We start from the raw sequence: 18,164 nt of genomic DNA, 5'->3' as shown, positions 1-18,164 counted from the left end.
TTAGTAAAAAACGTGTTCAATCTTTATTCCAAACAATTGGACATCTGGCTTCTGTCTCAGCGTTTTTAGATTTTTTTTTATATCAAGCCTCGACAAAGTTTTTTTGTATCAAGCTGTGCAAACTGTTAGAAGTAAAACAAAGAGATGTTTTCTTCCTATCCTTATTTATAAGAAAGCTAATGTTTACTTTGTTCTGTGTTAATTTTGAGATTTCTCCTCCTCAAGCTCTGTTTTAATGGTCTTCATTTTACAATTTTGAGTCAATAAACTGCATGCTAGAAATCATAACTATTTTTCTCACTAAATTACTTCAGATTCAATCTAATTTAAACATTTATTTTTTATTTTTACTTCAAAAGACGTCAACTGAGAGGCGGACTTTTGCATTTCGACTCATCGTCTTTGAGCTGTAAAATCAGTAACTATTATTGCACGAACTCTAGATACGTTACCATATCAAGCATTTCAATTCAAAGGTACTATCTTAGTAAAATGTTTTTAAAACCAGCTGAAAACATAGATTTTTATCACTTCTTACTCTACTCTTCGTAAAACTGGCCATGAAAAAATAAGAGCAAGACAATTATCTTTTACGCGAATCAATTAGGTAAAATATTTTTTCAGGTAATGTTTTTTCGTTAAGAAAAAATTGAGCCAGTGTAGCAGAATTATGTTAAAATCATTGCTTTTTGGTTTTTAGATCATAATTTCCCAGAGCATGAAAAGCTGATTTTTTACTTCGAAATTTAATTTTTATCAAGACTTTGCAATTTTCCAGATCAAAGAATAATTTGTCAATTCAAAAAAGTGTTATGAGAAAATTTTATATCGTATTAAGTTGGCGCAATCTGTTGTCGCATGGTTTTTTGCCAACAGCATTGTGGGTTGTTATAATCTGAAACCCTCGTTTATTTGTTTCATAAGCGTTTCAAAATCGTTTAATTCAAATCAAATAGTCCCCGAAAAGCACTAACTGCGACCAAATAAAGAATTTTTCAAAACAAAAATTGAAATCCATCTACTTAAATTTCTAAAAATAGTCTGAAAGGTGAGCAAAGATTAAAAAAAACAGCTGAAAATTGCCGATAGAAGTCTGATCAATGCTTGAGAACGTCACAAGCTCTTAAAAAAGAAAAAAAAACATGTTTACTGATTTAATATACTTAAATATACAAATCATAATATATGAATTTAAAATGGCGCTCGTCAACAAAACATTCGAGTAACATTGCAAAAAAATTATACCTATTTTGCTTTTCTCGGTGCAATATGTGGACGCAAACAACTGTCTCTTTTATTCTTTTTACGAGTGCCCAGCTGATTGACCTGAAACACTAGTTTGCACGTGCGACATTGATTTTTGCATCTTGTTTCACTTAAAGTTTGCAAATAAAAAACCAACGATATTTTTTCTTGAGCATTTTGATTAATCAATCCAGACTTACCACTCTCCTCTTGAAGTCAAAAAGTGTAAATTGACTAAATATTCGCAATTTTAATAGCTGATGCCTATAAAAGGATATTTTGTGTGTTGCAACTTATTTTGTGCAAACCTCAGCATTTGTTAATTGCTCTTATTCTCATTAGTAGGAATTGCTGTTATTCGCCGGCTTTTTTAATTAAAGAAAACTAATTTTTACATTACTTTGTTTTTTGAACACGAAAATTGTCTTGTTAAAATTAAATTACCGAAGATATATTGCACATAAAAATGGGGATTGGATTAAAAGACAAGTTTGAGAAATGCGTACAAAATTACAGAGACCGAATTGGAACCGTAAGCGATGGACAGTCCGATGTTGCAATAATCAATGTAAAATTGGAAATTGTGAAAAAAACAACAAAAAACACAAGTTTAGCAAGCTTTTCAGAAGAAAGTGTTATTTGAAATAAGAATCTTTAGTTTGGTTAAGCCCGCAATTAGAAAAAATTCAGTCTTTCAATCTTCTTATTTTTTGAATCAAAATCGTAAACAACAAATTTGCTGACTAAATTTGAGGGTCGTCATTTCTTAGCAGTCATACACGAACTCTATATGATGTCGTGGAAACAAACGTATTTGCCAGTACAAACAATGTCTGATTTCAAAAAAATATATCATTCTTCCATGACTCCAAAGAAATAATTGATGATTTCTTATACTACTTCAAAAAATCATATCTGATCCTTTTATGACCTCAAAGAAATCATATTGATGCGTTGCTTGACTACCAAAAAACCATAAATACTCTTTCATTCTATGACAAATTTCAACACAAATGTTATACAATTCTATTGGTCGTAAAGGTTTTGGTATTATTTTTCTGTGATTACCCACAAATCAAATATGATCCCAGGATGAGGTTCACGACCCAAGACAGGTATTGGCTGGACTGACTGGGGTTGCGGACAGGGCGGTGTGGCGTGACTAAACTCAATGGTCTGGAAAAAGTTCAGATCTCGTTTTTTCTACGTCCAAAACCAGTATTTTGTCTGTTCGGTCTGGTCAATGCCCACATTTCGTTCTATTCGGTTGCTCAATACCTATCCATAATCCACTCTGGCCAATTTTTTGCTTTTGGGTCTGTTCGATCTGGCCAATACCCACATTTCGGTTTATTTTCTCTGGCTAACACTCATATCAAAAGCCCAAAGGAAGTCACAATACTCTTAAAATTGACGGTTTTCTCACTCAAAACATTTTAGAAATTTTGGGTTTACCTCTTGTTAAAAAAGTGAAACGAATAAACTATATTTTTTGGTATGCTTTTATATCTTTGAGTGGGTCAGCCAAATGGTGTGGCCTTAGGGACCTACTAAGGCCACACCATTGGGCTGACCCACTCAAATATATAAAAGCATACCAAAAAATATAATTTATTCTTTTCACTTTTTTAACAAGAGGTAAACCCAAAATTTCTAAAATGTTTCAGTCCACACAAAAGGTTCAGTTCACACAAAAGTCGGGGCAAATTCTCTTCGGTCTGACCAATATTTGCCAAAGTCTGCTTGATCTGGTTAATACCTAATTTTGGGTATGATCGGTCTAGAAACCCCTGTACGCAACCGAAGTCGGTCAATACCTGTCTAGCCATCCTGAGATCTTAGCATTACAACCCGTAAATCATACAAATATTATACGACTTTGTGTGACTAGTATGATTCTTATATGACCTGATATGATCAATGAGTATCTAAAAAAATTTTATACCCAAAAAATAAATAAACTTGATAGCCCGGGTCAATACCATCAAAGTTGAAACCTAATGTCATTTATGAACAATTATTAGTGCGAATTATACGCGTTATCCCACTGGGTTATTACAATTTTTCTTCATTGGGATAAAAAAAATTAAATCGCTTTCTTAACTTTCACCTGGTCAAGCAAAAGTTTAAGTTTTTTGGTTCATTGATCTTTTGTTATGAAATTGAAGTAAATTAATTTGGATCTTTAGATTGGGGTTCCTTTTTAGTGCCCAAGTCCAAAAAGTCATCCAAATCGTCACGTACCTCAAATGCATCCGACGATGACAGTCATAAACTGATATCGACATTGGAACCGAGTCAGATAGCAGAGTTCAAAGAGGCCTTCGACTTATTCGACGTGAATGGCAATGGTTCCATTGGGTTTACAGAGTTGCAGACGTGTCTGACCAAAATGGGGTTCTCTCCAGACCCAACTGAGATTCACAACATGATCAACGAAGTTGACGAATCAGGTATTGACCATCAGTTTTTGTTTCTCATTGAGCTAAACCCAGTTTCACAGCTTAGCTCTAAATCGCTACTTAGATGAAATCCTTCCAGTACGAGTTTTAAACAGGATATTTAGTACCGACGCCGGGATTTAGAGTGGCAAATGATCTAAGTCCTTAACTTTCGTTCCACTGGTGTGATCTTGTGGTACAATAGTACATTTTTAGTTTGAGTTCATTAATTTGGTGTAACCAATTTAGTTCAATTTCTGTTTAACTTAATTTAGTTCAATTTCCCTATTTTAATTTGTTCATTTATTCAGTTTAATTTTGAAGATCAAATCCTATGATTTCATACTTGTTAATTTGTGTATATCCTATGCATGATCTTTTGTCTGTTCACCTTGTCTCGTGATTGTAAGTTGCCGCAATTTAGTAATGTTATCTTGTGAACAAATTGTGAAGCAGTTTTGTTAATCTTGCCTAATTTCATTCTTCTCAATTTCGTAATTCAAAATAGTTGACTCTCTCTCTCTCTTAACTAGATTTCAATTCGCCAAAGTCTAAACTCAGACGCATCTAAAATTTGGTATCTTTCGCTAAGCGAAATACCCGATACTAGTCGAACGTGATTTCGCTCCGCCAAATCAGCCTAAACTTTGTAACTCAAATAGTCAATATTTGAATAACAAAATAAAACCTGAATTCGCTCCGCCAATTCACTCTTAAATTGGCCGAAGTAAAGAACGCTAATTGGCGCTACGAAACAATTCAAATCTACAGATTGCAAATCTGTACGACATGGCGCAGTCAGCAGGATATTCGAGAAAAACACCGCTGTCGATAGAGCCATTTTTGGGAACGACCAACCTCAGACCCACCAATCAGATGGGAGAAATGGAGAATTCAATTAAAACTAGCAATTCTCGCTCGCGAGAACATAACTATAGACACATTGCTTCAACCCAAACCATCGACAGTTCGCCTGCCAGTGGAACCGAAGTACGAAATGCCGATTGACGACACAACCGAGGAAGCAGAAAGAGAACGTAGGGTAAGAAACAACCAGCTGAAGCTACAATGGGAACTAAAGTGTCAAAAAATAACCGAAGCGGGAATACTATGTGGGGAGCGTCCTTGGAATTTGTGTGATCAGAAATGCGTGTCTCTGTTGTACCTAAGTATTGGTACTGAAGGAAGACGACTATTAACACAAAAATTCCCGCACGACAACATTTACGATTTGACTACCCTAAAACTCTGGGAAATGATGGAGATTGCCTTTATCCGCCCAAGAAACATCACATTCGATCGATTTGTGTTCTTCTCTCGGAAGCAAAAGAAGGGCGAAACCGTAGAGCAATTCTACAGCATCTTAAAAGAACTGGCTGAAAATTGTGACTTTGAAAACCGTGAAGAAGCCATCATCAGGGACATTTTCATCACTAACATGCTAGACGATGACATTCAGCGGGAGCTTCTAAGGGACACAGTTGAACCAGAGAGGGCACTCAGCATTGCAGTAAACATGGAAATGGGTAATCAGAATCAGCAAAGAATTTCATCTCATAACGGAGCAACTGGCAGTACGGTAAACACAGTACACCAATTAAATCGATTTCGCGGCGCGGGAGTACGAGGACCTCAATCAAGCAGAACAGTCACAAACCGTGCATCCATTGGACAATGCCGTGATTGTGGTCAAGTCTGGTCACCTACACATCGTCAGGTTTGCCCCGCAATGGGTAAGAAATGTAATCACTGTGGTTTGCAAAACCATTTCGCTAAATTTTGTCGTCGAAGACATAATTCTACAAGAAACACTCAACAAACTAATCGCATTAACAATATAGATACGGCAGAAACATCTAATCAAAATTTTAGCCAGGAAAGTCTAAACGTCAATTATATCAATTATAATGCGCAAATCAATTCAGACTATGATTCTTCGGATGATAATTACGTTGCCACTGTTGAAAATACGAGTTCCCCAAATTTGACACTGAAAAATTTAACATTAACAATTGGAAACACAAACTGTGATTTACTTCTAGACTCTGGTAGTGGTTGTACCATTATTAATATGTCACTCGCAAGAGAAATATTGTTCAATTGTGCTCAATCACAATGGTCGGAGAAAAGACCATTGGAATTGAAGTCATTTTCGAATGATATCGTCCAACCTCTTGGCACTTTGAAAACGCCGGTAAAATGCAATGATTGGAGTATACAGAAGGCAAAAATAACAGCTGTATCCGATGGATTTAGACCAATATTAGGACGGGACCTTTTTGACCAGTTAGGTATTACAATTTCTCAGAAGCCTTGCCCGCAATCTGAAGTTAATAATATAGATCCACCTTGTGCAATCAAGAAATCAATGGCAAAGAATTTCCTGATTTGATCTCCCGAATTGGGAAATCAAAAAAACCACACGGTCAATTCAAAATTTCACAAAAATTATCAAGTAATGCATCAAAAAGGACGAAAAGTACCCATTCACCTCCAACCGAAAGTGAAAATTGAATTAGAAAAACTGTTAAACGAAGGACATATCGAAAAGTTAAACAACTGTTCAGATCAATTTTTCATATCTCCGATTGTCATTACGGTAAAAAAGGACAAGTCAATCAAAATAGCACTTGATTCAAAAATCCTAAACAAAGCTATTCATAAAAACAAGTATCAAATGCCTAATATAGATTCGCTAATTCAAACGATTTCACAAACACTGTCAACGGCGCCGCAGGAGACCGCTCATTTCACAACTCTTGATTTGCAATACGCTTATAGTCAATTAAAGCTACACAGTGATACGGCCCGCCATTGTAACTTCAACATAGTCAGTGGTGATATGACTGGCACATATCGATTTAAAACTGGATTTTACGGGTTGACGGACATGCCGGCGGAGTTCCAAAAAGCTATTGATTTTACTCTTGCCGGTTTAGAAAATACTTTCTGTTTCCTAGATGACATTTTGATCGTTAGTAGAGGTGGAATCGAAAAACATCTCCACTTAGTACGAAAATGTTTAATAAAACGGGATCAGGAAAACTTACGCATAAATCTGGCAAAATGTTATTTCGCAAAAGAGACGATTGAATGGCTCGGTCATAATATTACACAATCTGGTGTAACCCCACTTTCAAGTAAAACAGATGCAATTGGAAAATTATCGGCACCTACTAATCTTAAAAAACTTCGCTCTTTTATGGGATCTGTACACCATCTTGGAAAATTTATTCCGAATTTGTCACAATTATGTTACCCCCTCCGACCATTGCTTAAGAAAAATTCGAAATTTCTCTGGACGGAAGAGCACGATAAACAGTTTTCTTTAATAAAAGAACAAATTACGGAAACCACTGAAAATAAACATTTCAACCCGGATTTAGAAACGCGAATGATATGTGACGCCTCGCGTAAAGGATTGGGATGTGCATTGGAACAACGAACACCTAATGGGTGGCATACTGTAGCATTCGCGTCGCGATTTTTGAACTCTGTTGAAGACAGATATAGCATAAACGAACTAGAACTTCTGGGTGTTGTTTGGTCAGTGGAACACTTTAGGTATTATTTATACGGCAAACCCTTTACTGTGATAACTGATCATAGAGCCCTTCTCTCTATTATGAGAGAAAACAGATCCAATAAATCATATAATAGTAGACTGACACGATGGGTAGATCGTTTACTACCATTTGAATTCTCGATTGATCACCTTACGGGCACAAAAATGGGATTAGTGGATTATATATCTCGCGACCCGCATCAACAAGCTGCTAATATATCCACATACGACGAGCAATTTATTGTAGCTAAATTGGATATAATTAAACGTAGCGCGAAACGCTTCTTATTAAATGCTGAAAATTACGTCGATTTCGCAGCGCGAAATCAATCTACAAATTGTGTCGTAAATAATCCGAATTCCACTAATAACTTATGTAGTGATTTCGCACCGCGAAATCCAGAACATTCTACAAGCAGGCAAATTGACAACTCAATTAGCGAATTAACGATAAATAATTTAAATTCCATCCCCAAAATCGAGACAACTAACATTCCTCACTCGCTTTTTGCCTTAAACCGACCCACCCAACAATCACACTCTAATTTAAATCACTTTCAACGAATCGCAACAAAATTCAAGAACATCTACATGATGTCTCAATCACCTTCTGACGACGACACGCTGGTGACTGTTAAACAATCGACCCCTTCGAGAGTCAGATTTGCAGAGGCGGGGCCTTCTACTGTTCAAGCGGCAACTGTGACCCCCATTACACCTACTACAGATACAACAGCCACTTCGCTTTCAGTAGACGATTTGTACATGGATTCCTTCAACTTCGCGCTCTCAAAGATCTTCTCAAGCTCTCTCATGGCCAGCCTGACAACCAAGGACGCGATCTTGAAAGAGATTCGCGACTGCATTTTGACGGACAATGAAGTTAGATGTAGACAAATTTCACCCTACATTCATTCCTTCTGGAAGGACTTACACGTGAAGAATGGGTGTGTCTGCATAGACGACAGAATTGCACTCCCACATGCTATCAAGGATGCGTATGTAGACGCAATCCACGCAACTCACCCTGGCACATGGGGAATGACGGATATGGCAACACACGCGTGGTGGCCATACATGCACAGGGATATTGCCACCAAAACAGCAAAGTGCAACCCATGTGTCAAAATCGGTAAAAATTTAAAACCTATTATACCAGCAAATAAATGGGCACCATTAAAGCTATGTAAAGTTCCTAATGAAGAGATTCAAATTGATTTTGGAGGACCCATTTATAATGACAAAAATCAAGAGATTTATTTTCTTGCATGTATTGATCGATTTTCGAAATTCCCAACAGCAAAAGTATTTGATAGAGCCAATGCAGATAATATTTTAAATTTTCTTCAAGAATATGTTTTGCTACACGGTATACCCCGCGCGATTAGATTGGATCAGGCTAGATGTCAAACGGGGCATCGAATTAAAACATTTTGTAATCAAAATAACATACAGCTAATCGAGGCGCCAATACACGACCACAGAGCTATTGGTTTGGTTGAAAGACTCATTCAAACAATCAAGAATCGCTTAGCCTGTATTAAAACGGCGGCGCAAAATCAATTTAATATGAAAGCATCAATAAATTCAATAATTTATCAGTTACGAATATGTCGTCAAAAGACTATTGGAATATCACCTTTTGAGGCACATTTTGGCAGAAAAGCGAATACACCATTAAGCAATATAACGACTAATCCCGATTCAAAAAGTTTAACTTACAAAAATATTCTTAACAATTATTTAGATTTGGAGACTGTCAAATGGGACCAGCTCATCACAGACGAAAATTGGAACAATGATGAGCGAAGCGACATTGAAATGGAAATAAACAAGGACAAACTGGGCAAAGAGGCAATGAAAAGACAGAGGGACGACCCAAACAAAGAATCGAGATTAATTTCTCATCCAGATGTTGGCCAACCGATACCAAGAACAGAATCGTCACTGGAGCTCAAATTGGCAAAAAAGAGACCACAAATAAAACGATCAAAGAAAAGTCTCGACGGTCTATATGACGTACTTGCACCAGGATCGTCAGTTATTAAAACAACCGAAAACACCTCAGTAATCAAAGAACCGGGCAAGAGAGAGGTTACAATAAGGAATTCTGACCTCGCAAAGTTCGGCACAAAGGCGGAACGAAACACAGATTTGCAAATATATGCAAATAGACGCCCAAAACTCCCCACGGGAAAAACAACGGAGGAAATCATTTACCACCATGCAAAGGAATTAAGAAAAAAGTTAGAAGGTGGAAAGAAAATGAAACACAGAAAAGTGGCAGATGACGTCAGCACAGTGTCGTCCATTCACTCTAATGTTACACGCGCCCTCCGAGTAAGAATGCCGACCAAGCCAAAGAAACAACAGACAACGGTGCCGCGAAATCAAACCACAGAGTCAAATAACGATATCGCAGTGCCAATGGAATTACCGACTTCAAGCATCATTATCGCGGAGCCACCAAGCAGACCGAAGAGAAAAGCAGCCACGAAAGCATCCGCAGCGCTAATTCCTTCAAAGAGAAAACGCTCTGCCATATCGACCACAGAATCGGATGAATCTGTGACTCCAATTCAATCATGCCCTCCCACAACACCAAGTACTGCAGCAATTGGAAAACAGAAGAGACGGCAAAACATTAAAAAACAACAAATCGAAAACAAGTCCATAATCTCTGCAATACAAACTGCTGCAGCACAATCCAATCAAGAGGAGTCAAACTTCACAGTCGGCCCATGCTCCCCAACAACTTCCTATCCCACTCAATTCTACGTCTCTCCGAATTACGAGGAACCAGAGTTGTCTGTGACAGTTGGCGAAGCGGAGAGATATTATGAAAGCGAAAGCGATTAATGAGTAAAACTGGCCATTCAAAACTCTGATTAAAACATTACAGTATTAATTATTTAACGAGTACATATTGATTACTAATTTTCTGATAAATAACATGTTATTTATTTCCGCCAAGGGGGAAATGTGGTACAATAGTACATTTTTAGTTTGAGTTCATTAATTTGGTGTAACCAATTTAGTTCAATTTCTGTTTAACTTAATTTGTTTCAATTTCCCTATTTTAATTTGTTCATTTATTCAGTTTAATTTTGAAGATCAAATCCTATGATTTCATACTTGTTAATTTGTTTATATCCTATGCATGATCTTTTGTCTGTTCACCTTGTCTCGTGATTGTAAGTTGCCGCAATTTAGTAATGTTATCTTGTGAACAAATTGTGAAGCAGTTTTGTTAATCTTGCCTAATTTCATTCTTCTCAATTTCGTAATTCAAAATAGTTGACTCTCTCTCTCTTAACTAGATTTCAATTCGCCAAAGTCTAAACTCAGACGCATCTAAAATTTGGTATCTTTCGCTAAGCGAAATACCCGATACTAGTCGAACGTGATTTCGCTCCGCCAAATCAGCCTAAACTTTGTAACTCAAATAGTCAATATTTGAATAACAAAATAAAACCTGAATTCGCTCCGCCAATTCACTCTTAAATTGGCCGAAGTAAAGAACGCTAATTGGCGCTACGAAACAATTCAAATCTACAGATTGCAAATCTGTACGACAGATCTTTTAGTCTTTTTTTCAAGTTTACGAAATGGTTGTTTTGATCAGCATTTTGTAAAATCACCGTTTCGACTGTTGTTTAATTCTAAATGACCAATTTTGACTGGTTTTCAAAACTAAATCTGATAATTTCTGACCGGAGGCTTGTGGCATTGATAGTTTTTGACGGGTTTTCTAGGCAACAATTGTTTTTGATTTCTAGATGTTAGAAGAGATCGTTTTTCGACGGCGTTTCTAGGAAATGAGCATAAATATGATCAAAAATTGTCCGGTGGATTGAACTAAGCATATACTGTCGACTTATCTTTTTCAGGCTGCCTATCTTCGGCAGTACATTCTTAGTTTTAACATCGTCTAATGATCAAATAATTCTACTAACATCGTTTTCCTTAGATCATTCATGTCTCGCCTCAAAATTTTTTTTATCATTGTTGGTACAAAAGTGAAAACAATCTAATTTAATTGTAAGTCAAATCTTCAAGATCCGCTTGTGAAATTGCACCTTTTCTGCCTGCTCTGAACTTACAAAAAAACCCGGAAAAATATATTTTTTCTGAACTTTTAAGGTAGTTCACATTATAGCCCACCCCAGCCCCCCCCCCCCCCCAGCTTACTGGTCATGTAATGCATTACACCCCCCCACCCCCAATACTATTTTACTATTTCCCCGTTTAGTTGATACAGTCAATCTGATTAGATTATTTACTTCTCGTGATGGTTAATTGCAGGTCGAGGTGAGCTGGACTTCAATGCGTTCTGTGAGCTGATGGCCAGAAGAATGCAAGACGACGATGATGAAGACGCGGTCATTGCCAAACAGTTCCGGATATTTGACAGAGACCAGGACGGATTCGTGGGACCTGTCGAAATGTTGTGAGTGTCTTCATGACCTACGAAGGGATGAATTAAATTAATCAACTTGGTTACCGAAAACGGTATAGCCGAGTGAAAGATATATCTAGAGTTTCTGTGGCTCTTTTCGGAGGAGCGTTATGATTTCGCTTCTTGCATTGCTGTCTTTAGTCAGGGCTTGGTCAGTTGTGAGTTGGTCATGCAAAACGTGTATCAACAAACAAACGTACCAAAATGAATAGACTTCTGAAGAAATTTGATTGGATGAGAAACTGAGAGCATTGTAATATTATGCGTTCATCGAGCCGACTATCTACTTAGCCTAACTTTTTGAACGATTTTAAAATTCATTTGGCCATGATTATCAATCTAACACAACCGAACGTGGGATTGGCATACGCACAAAACACATATTTACAATTTTTTGGCGTGGCGTGTTTTCTAACGCATCTTAAAAAATTTAAAAAATTATTGTGCAATTTGTTCAACGCTTAGATATTTTCAACAGCTGCCACCCTTTCGTACCTAAAAGAGAATCGTCCCACTTCTGTGGTATACTTTACCACAATATTACTCAGCCTACGGTTTAGATAGCGGAATATAAAATAAAACGCATTTGCAGACCGCTGTTCTTGACCATGCCTCTTATGTGCTGTGGGATGTAATCCGGAAATCGCTGCAAAACCTTGACTGGCGTTAATCGCGATCACCGACCCACCCCAGCTGCCAGTCGTAAATTCTTTTTGCTTTTTATTCCATTTCGGCAAATTAACATAGAATGGCGTATTCTTTATTATATAACAGAGTATGCGCATACGTGTAAGGTTATTAGTCGTCTTTGATTGACTGAAAAATCGATCGCTTAAATTCTATGCAAGAACAGCCATCTTCTTGCACAGGGGGCAATTGTTGAAAAATCTCAACGGGCAGCCAAACAGAAAGAAAAAAATATATCTTCTTTATTTCCTATTGGCTAACCTGTAAATGCTTTATTTTGTTACATCTGTCATTTTCACTAGTGCCATGCAAAACAATCGGTTCAATTGCAGGCACCAATTAACAAAAACAAATTAAAAAGTTGCAAGCTTCCCAACTTGGGGCATCGCTTAAAATTAGCAACAGATAGTTATCTCGCCGTCAGCCATTCTATACTCTGGCACTGCCATGAACCGGCACGTTAATACTTGAACATGCGTGTTTCAAAACCTTTTCAAAAGCGAACTTTTAACAAATTTATTATTTTTATTATCAGGGAAACTCTTTGATCAAAATTCTCACATCCTTTAGTATTTTACATTTTCCGCTACTTTTGATTTAAAATTATGAATCTGTCCTCTCATTGGGTGAATTGCACATCATTTGGGGGATCAATTTCCAAGTTTTAGAAGTTCGCTTTTGAAAACGTTTTGAAACACTCATGTTCAAGTATTAACGTGCCGGATCTTTGCAGTGCCAGAGTATAGAATGGCTGACGGCGAGATAACTATCTATTGCTAATTTTTATGCGATAAAAAAGGTCTAATGTCGTATGGGCTAGTTCCGCCCTCTATCAGGTTATGCATTAGAATATTTTTTCTAGATTGCTCTTACAAACTTGAAAATCGTAGGGGTGTTCACTTCCTTTTCCCCAAATGATGTGCAATTGAACCAATGAGAGGACAGATTCATAAATTTAAATCAAAAGTAGCGGAAAATATAAAATACTGAAGGATGTGAGAATTTTGATCCAAGAGTTTCCCTGATAATAAAAATAATAAATTTGTTTCCGCGTAATCGCAGCCGAGCAGCATTAGGCTTTGAGTCTGCATTAACAGTAGCCTGTTCTTAGCTGTCCTTTTTCTATTATTCTCCACATCTCAAACTGTTCATTTAGTCAGCATGAATGCTCTTTTTTTGGTGACTATAGTCACTTTTTTTGCGTCTGAAACTTTCACGTGGTACCATCATTGCTGCCAACATTAGTCAGGCTATGGTGAACCTGAAGCTATGGTTAAGTAAGCCCTGAGAACCCGATTGCCTTGAATTCACCCGTAGTTTATATAATGAATATGAAGTCTTCGCACTGACTAAGAATAAGAAAAGGGATTCAGGACAATTTTTAATTAAATTTAAAATTGAACTTTTTCGCTTTTCTTAGTTTTCCATGTTTTTCTTAGCTGATGATGGGAGTTTGAGTCTTTCGCATTATAGCCCCACTCCCCCAGTTTTGTTCGGTTATGTAACGTATAGGTTTTTATGGTGTTTATACCATAATGGGGGGAAACAATTTCGTGGCAGGACTCGTGAATTTTTGCCCAAAAGCCCCGAGAACCCGATTGCCTTGGTTTCACCCGTAGACTATAAAATGAATATCGAGACTTCACACTGACCAAGAATGAGAAAATGAATTCAGGACAATTTTTAATTAAATTGAAAATTGAACTTTTTCACTTTTCTTAGTTTTTCGCTCATTCAATAAACTGTTCACATACTACAGCGTACATGTAATTGTGTGCTTAGGACATACACTTCAGCTGACATACATTGCATGTTTGTGTTTCAAAAACCCAACTTGATAACTAAGGTTTCTTTTTTTTCTACTAAATCAACAATATGTTGTTTCAGTGTCGTTTTCCAAGAACTGGGCGCCCCTTTGACCTTCGACGAGGTCGAGGAGATTATCAGGAAAGCGGATGTTGACAACGATGGAAAGTTAGGATTCGAAGACTTCGAGAAAGTTATGAAGGGTCTTACAGTCAATACGACCAAACAAACAAATGGAACCTCGTGAAGTTACTAGATAAAACATATGCAAATTGTCCTTAATTCCAAAAATTCTCATATCAATACCGCCCACACACATCAGTCTCATAGCCTCATCCTATGGTTTGGAGTATTATAATCTAATTATTTTAAATTCCTGAACCTGAAAATATTCAAATTGTAATAAGTTTTCGCTTGAATTATTAGCATAAATCAATTATTGTCAATGTAAAAAATGCACATAGCTTGTGTGTGCAAGAGGCTTACAATAAAAAACGGAGGTGAAGGGGGAGGCTGAGGGGTTGGTTTGTTGTTTCCTGATCCACAGGAGAAGAAAGCAAATCCGGTCTAAGGAATATTGATTTGAAACTACGTGTGAATTATGAAATTATCAAAATATATAAAAAATGATGAAAATGATTTAAATACAAAATTTTTGCACATTTATAGCAAAAAAGGCAACTATAGTCTCCAAATACTATTTCTTTAATTAGAAATTCACCAACTCCAATGTTAAATGATTTTCAATTCATTTGCTTGCAAGCTGCTGTATTTAAATTTTGGAAAATGCTGGTACATGTCCGCTTCAATTCTTAAAAAAAATTACTTAGAAATCTGAATCTTAAATGGCTTGTTGATAAAATCACGTCACACGACGCTGCTTTTTTTCGTTCGTTCATACACCAGTACGTCGCAAAACGCACACGAAAACAAGGAAAACAAGCAAATTTGATTGATTTTGTCGGGGTTTCCACTAAAAATGGTTAAGATTAGTTATAGGCAAGCCTAGAAAACAGCGACAGTAAGGTGAACTTAGAAAATTTGGAAATAACCGTCACATTTGTCCTTGATTTGTGTTTTTGAGCTATCATCGAACAAAAATTGCTGACAAAGTGCCAATTAAGAGGAAATCAAAGAAATCCTAATTGAATTTTACTTAGAAAAAACTTCTTCTTCTGAACTAGCTTCTGAATTATTTGTGAATTAGCTTGTGAAATTGTTGAGTGTCACTAACTGCAACGTATTTAGAGTAAACATTTGTAACAATTGCGATTAAACACCGTTTTCACCATAATTCTTACAGAAATTGAACACATCCACCGCAAATTTTACATAATCAGCATTTCGCAATAAAACGTACACCATCAAAAGCATTTTTTAAAATTTTGTCGGGAGGTTTTTGCGGCCCGTGTTTCGAGATTGAAGTTATAAGCGATCGTGGAAACAGTGACAGTCGGGTGATTTTACTTCCAATTTGAGAAAGTTTGGAAAGATCCGTCTCGTTTGTCAAAGATTTGTATTTTTGAGCTGTCGTCGAACGAAAGCTGCTAATAAATCGCCAAATAGTCAAGAATAAAAAATCTAATTGATTTTTAACTAGACAAATAAACATTTTAAAAATGGAAACCAATATTTCGAACGTACTGATAATAAGATAATTAACAAAAATGAACTCTAGCCATAGGCTAATTGTAAGCAAAAATACTATGGAAATTACTCACATAAATTGTGGACAAATGTGGGTCATATTTATCCAGGATTCGTTCAAACCTGCCAAAAAGCCAAAATGTACGTTTCTGCGCCGTTATGACAGTCATATGCTGCAAAATGAACAGTTAAAACGCACAAATTTCACTTGGATGCAGAACAATTTCATCAAATTTACCGTGGAACAAGTCTGGGTGAGCTCGGTCGAGTTGTCATAGAAGAGCATACCTAATTATGAAGAGATACTGCATAATGCTCATACAAAACTTAAATTGCTCTTACGATACTATATTTCCGAACTGACGTTAGTAATTAAAATTAATATGGGAATGCTCATACGCTCTGAGACAAAAGCCGCGGAACAACTATACAACTCTCGAGATCCGACTGCATTTTATTGTACAAGGGGCAAACACCTGTTCATTTGATGCAAAATTTGACTTCTCCGAGGAAATAATGGAATGTGAATATGTTTTTGCTGTTGCAGAACAATATGACGAGTGATCTGTATCATTATGCCACAATGTGTAGTAAAAAATATGAAATTTTGATAACTGCGGCAAAAAAGTTTACTGCTTCTATCGTATGTACAAATAATCAATACAGGAAATAAGCAGTTTTATATTTGTTGACAAAATATCTCAAATTTCTAAATTTTCGAAAGATGAACTTTTTTAAGTCTTGTTTGTATTTGGCATTATCAGACGTTTCCTTCTAGATGCAAGGCGGTATCTTGTTACTAATTCTCTCAATGCAATCCGCAACAATTAAATGAAAAGCACAAAATAAAATAATTAAAATCAAGTTAGAAATGTTGCGGCGACAAATATTATTTCCAAAAAAATTCCGGTATCGAATGGACAATCAAAAATTGTCTCCTCTGATTAAATTCACAGACTATTAATAACCTAAATACTGTTTTTGTTTAAAAATTGACTTGAAAAATCTTTTTGTGGCAAAATTTTGTTTTCATGGAAAAATTAAATTGAGCCAACCTAAGAGAATAACTTGATTAAAAAGAGATCAGGTACTTGATCAGTACTTTTGATTGCTGAAACTAACAGCTTGTGTGCCCAAATTTTTTAATCATTCGACAAAATTTTCAACACAAAAAAACTTAATCAGGTAATTCACTAATATTGATATTTGTTTTTTAAAATAATGTTTTTTTACAGGAAATTTTGAAATATCAATCTTTAAAAAAATGGAACTGAAGATTTATTTGATATAAAATCAAAGTTTGCAACAATTCAAAAATGCAACTGATTTAGACTTTAAACTTTGCATTTTGAAAAATGTAAGATTGTGGTATTTGATTTAGCCAGAACTGTTCATTTGTGATGATAGCTGAATGAAAATTAAAGACTTTTGTAAAACAAAATCAATGATTTCTTCAAAATCTGCCGAGGCAAAAGAAAAACTCCAGCTGAATATACAGTCGAAAAATGCAGAAATTTGATAGGGGGATAAACAGTAAGCTTGGGTTTGCTATAAATGTCTCACATAATTGTTTTCTTTTAAATAGTTATGACACAAAGCAGATTAAATTCTTTCACACTCTGAGAAAAACTGTTCGTATTATTAATTTTCTGAAAAATATTTTCAGGAGCACTCTGCTATTTTTAATGAAGATAACATTTTAAAAAAATTCACGTTAAAGTTCATTGAATTTGACTGATGAAATGGGGTTGCCAACTATTCGTACGTGCAACAGTGGTTCTCTAACTCATACTGAAGGCTTCCCGAAAAATTTACGTATTTTAACGGTTCAGATTAAGCCAAGTTTAATTGCATCCACTTAAGCGAGCCGGCGCTAATAAAAAATTAGTTCCCGGGTTGATTCTTCTTAGAAACCATATACAAGACCATATATGGTTTCATAGACGAAGCGCATTAATTTCGTGTATGATCTTGATATGGTAACCAAGAAACCATGAGTGGTCTTGTATTTGGTTTCTAAGAAAACATTGACGCCCTCCTCAGCTCCGATTTTATAGTCATCGTTGATATGGTATGAGCAAAGCACTTATGGTCTCAGATATGGTATCCAAAAAACCATATATGATCTTTGATATGGTTTCTAAGAAACCATATATGGTCTTTGATATGGTTTCTAAGAAATCATATATGCTCTTTGATATGGTTTCTAAGAAACTATTAATGCTCTTTGATATGGTTTCTAGGAATCCATATATGATTTTGGCAAAATTTTCAAGGAGCCATATGTGGTCTTTGATATGTTTTCTAAGAAACC

The 18,164-nt window shown here is 36.1% G+C and overlaps 1 protein-coding gene across 1 annotated transcript in view; it reads left to right on the top strand.

Annotated features, from left to right (window-relative positions):
- Positions 1-15,036, top strand: part of LOC142336524 (uncharacterized) — a 28,246-nt gene extending 13,210 nt beyond the window's left edge. Inside the window, exons 2-4 of the mRNA XM_075385431.1 lie at positions 3,453-3,698; positions 11,557-11,701; positions 14,285-15,036. Of these exons, the coding sequence (XP_075241546.1) occupies positions 3,453-3,698; positions 11,557-11,701; positions 14,285-14,450 (557 nt within the window). The 3' untranslated portion in view covers positions 14,451-15,036. The remainder of the gene's footprint in view (positions 1-3,452; positions 3,699-11,556; positions 11,702-14,284) is intronic.
- Positions 15,037-18,164: the final 3,128 nt, after the last annotated feature.

Source organism: Convolutriloba macropyga, chromosome 3 (genome assembly GCF_964194025.1).
Source record: "Convolutriloba macropyga chromosome 3, txConMacr16.3, whole genome shotgun sequence".
Taxonomy (NCBI): Eukaryota; Metazoa; Xenacoelomorpha; order Acoela; family Convolutidae; genus Convolutriloba; species Convolutriloba macropyga.
This window is presented reverse-complemented; position numbering and strand designations above follow the sequence as displayed.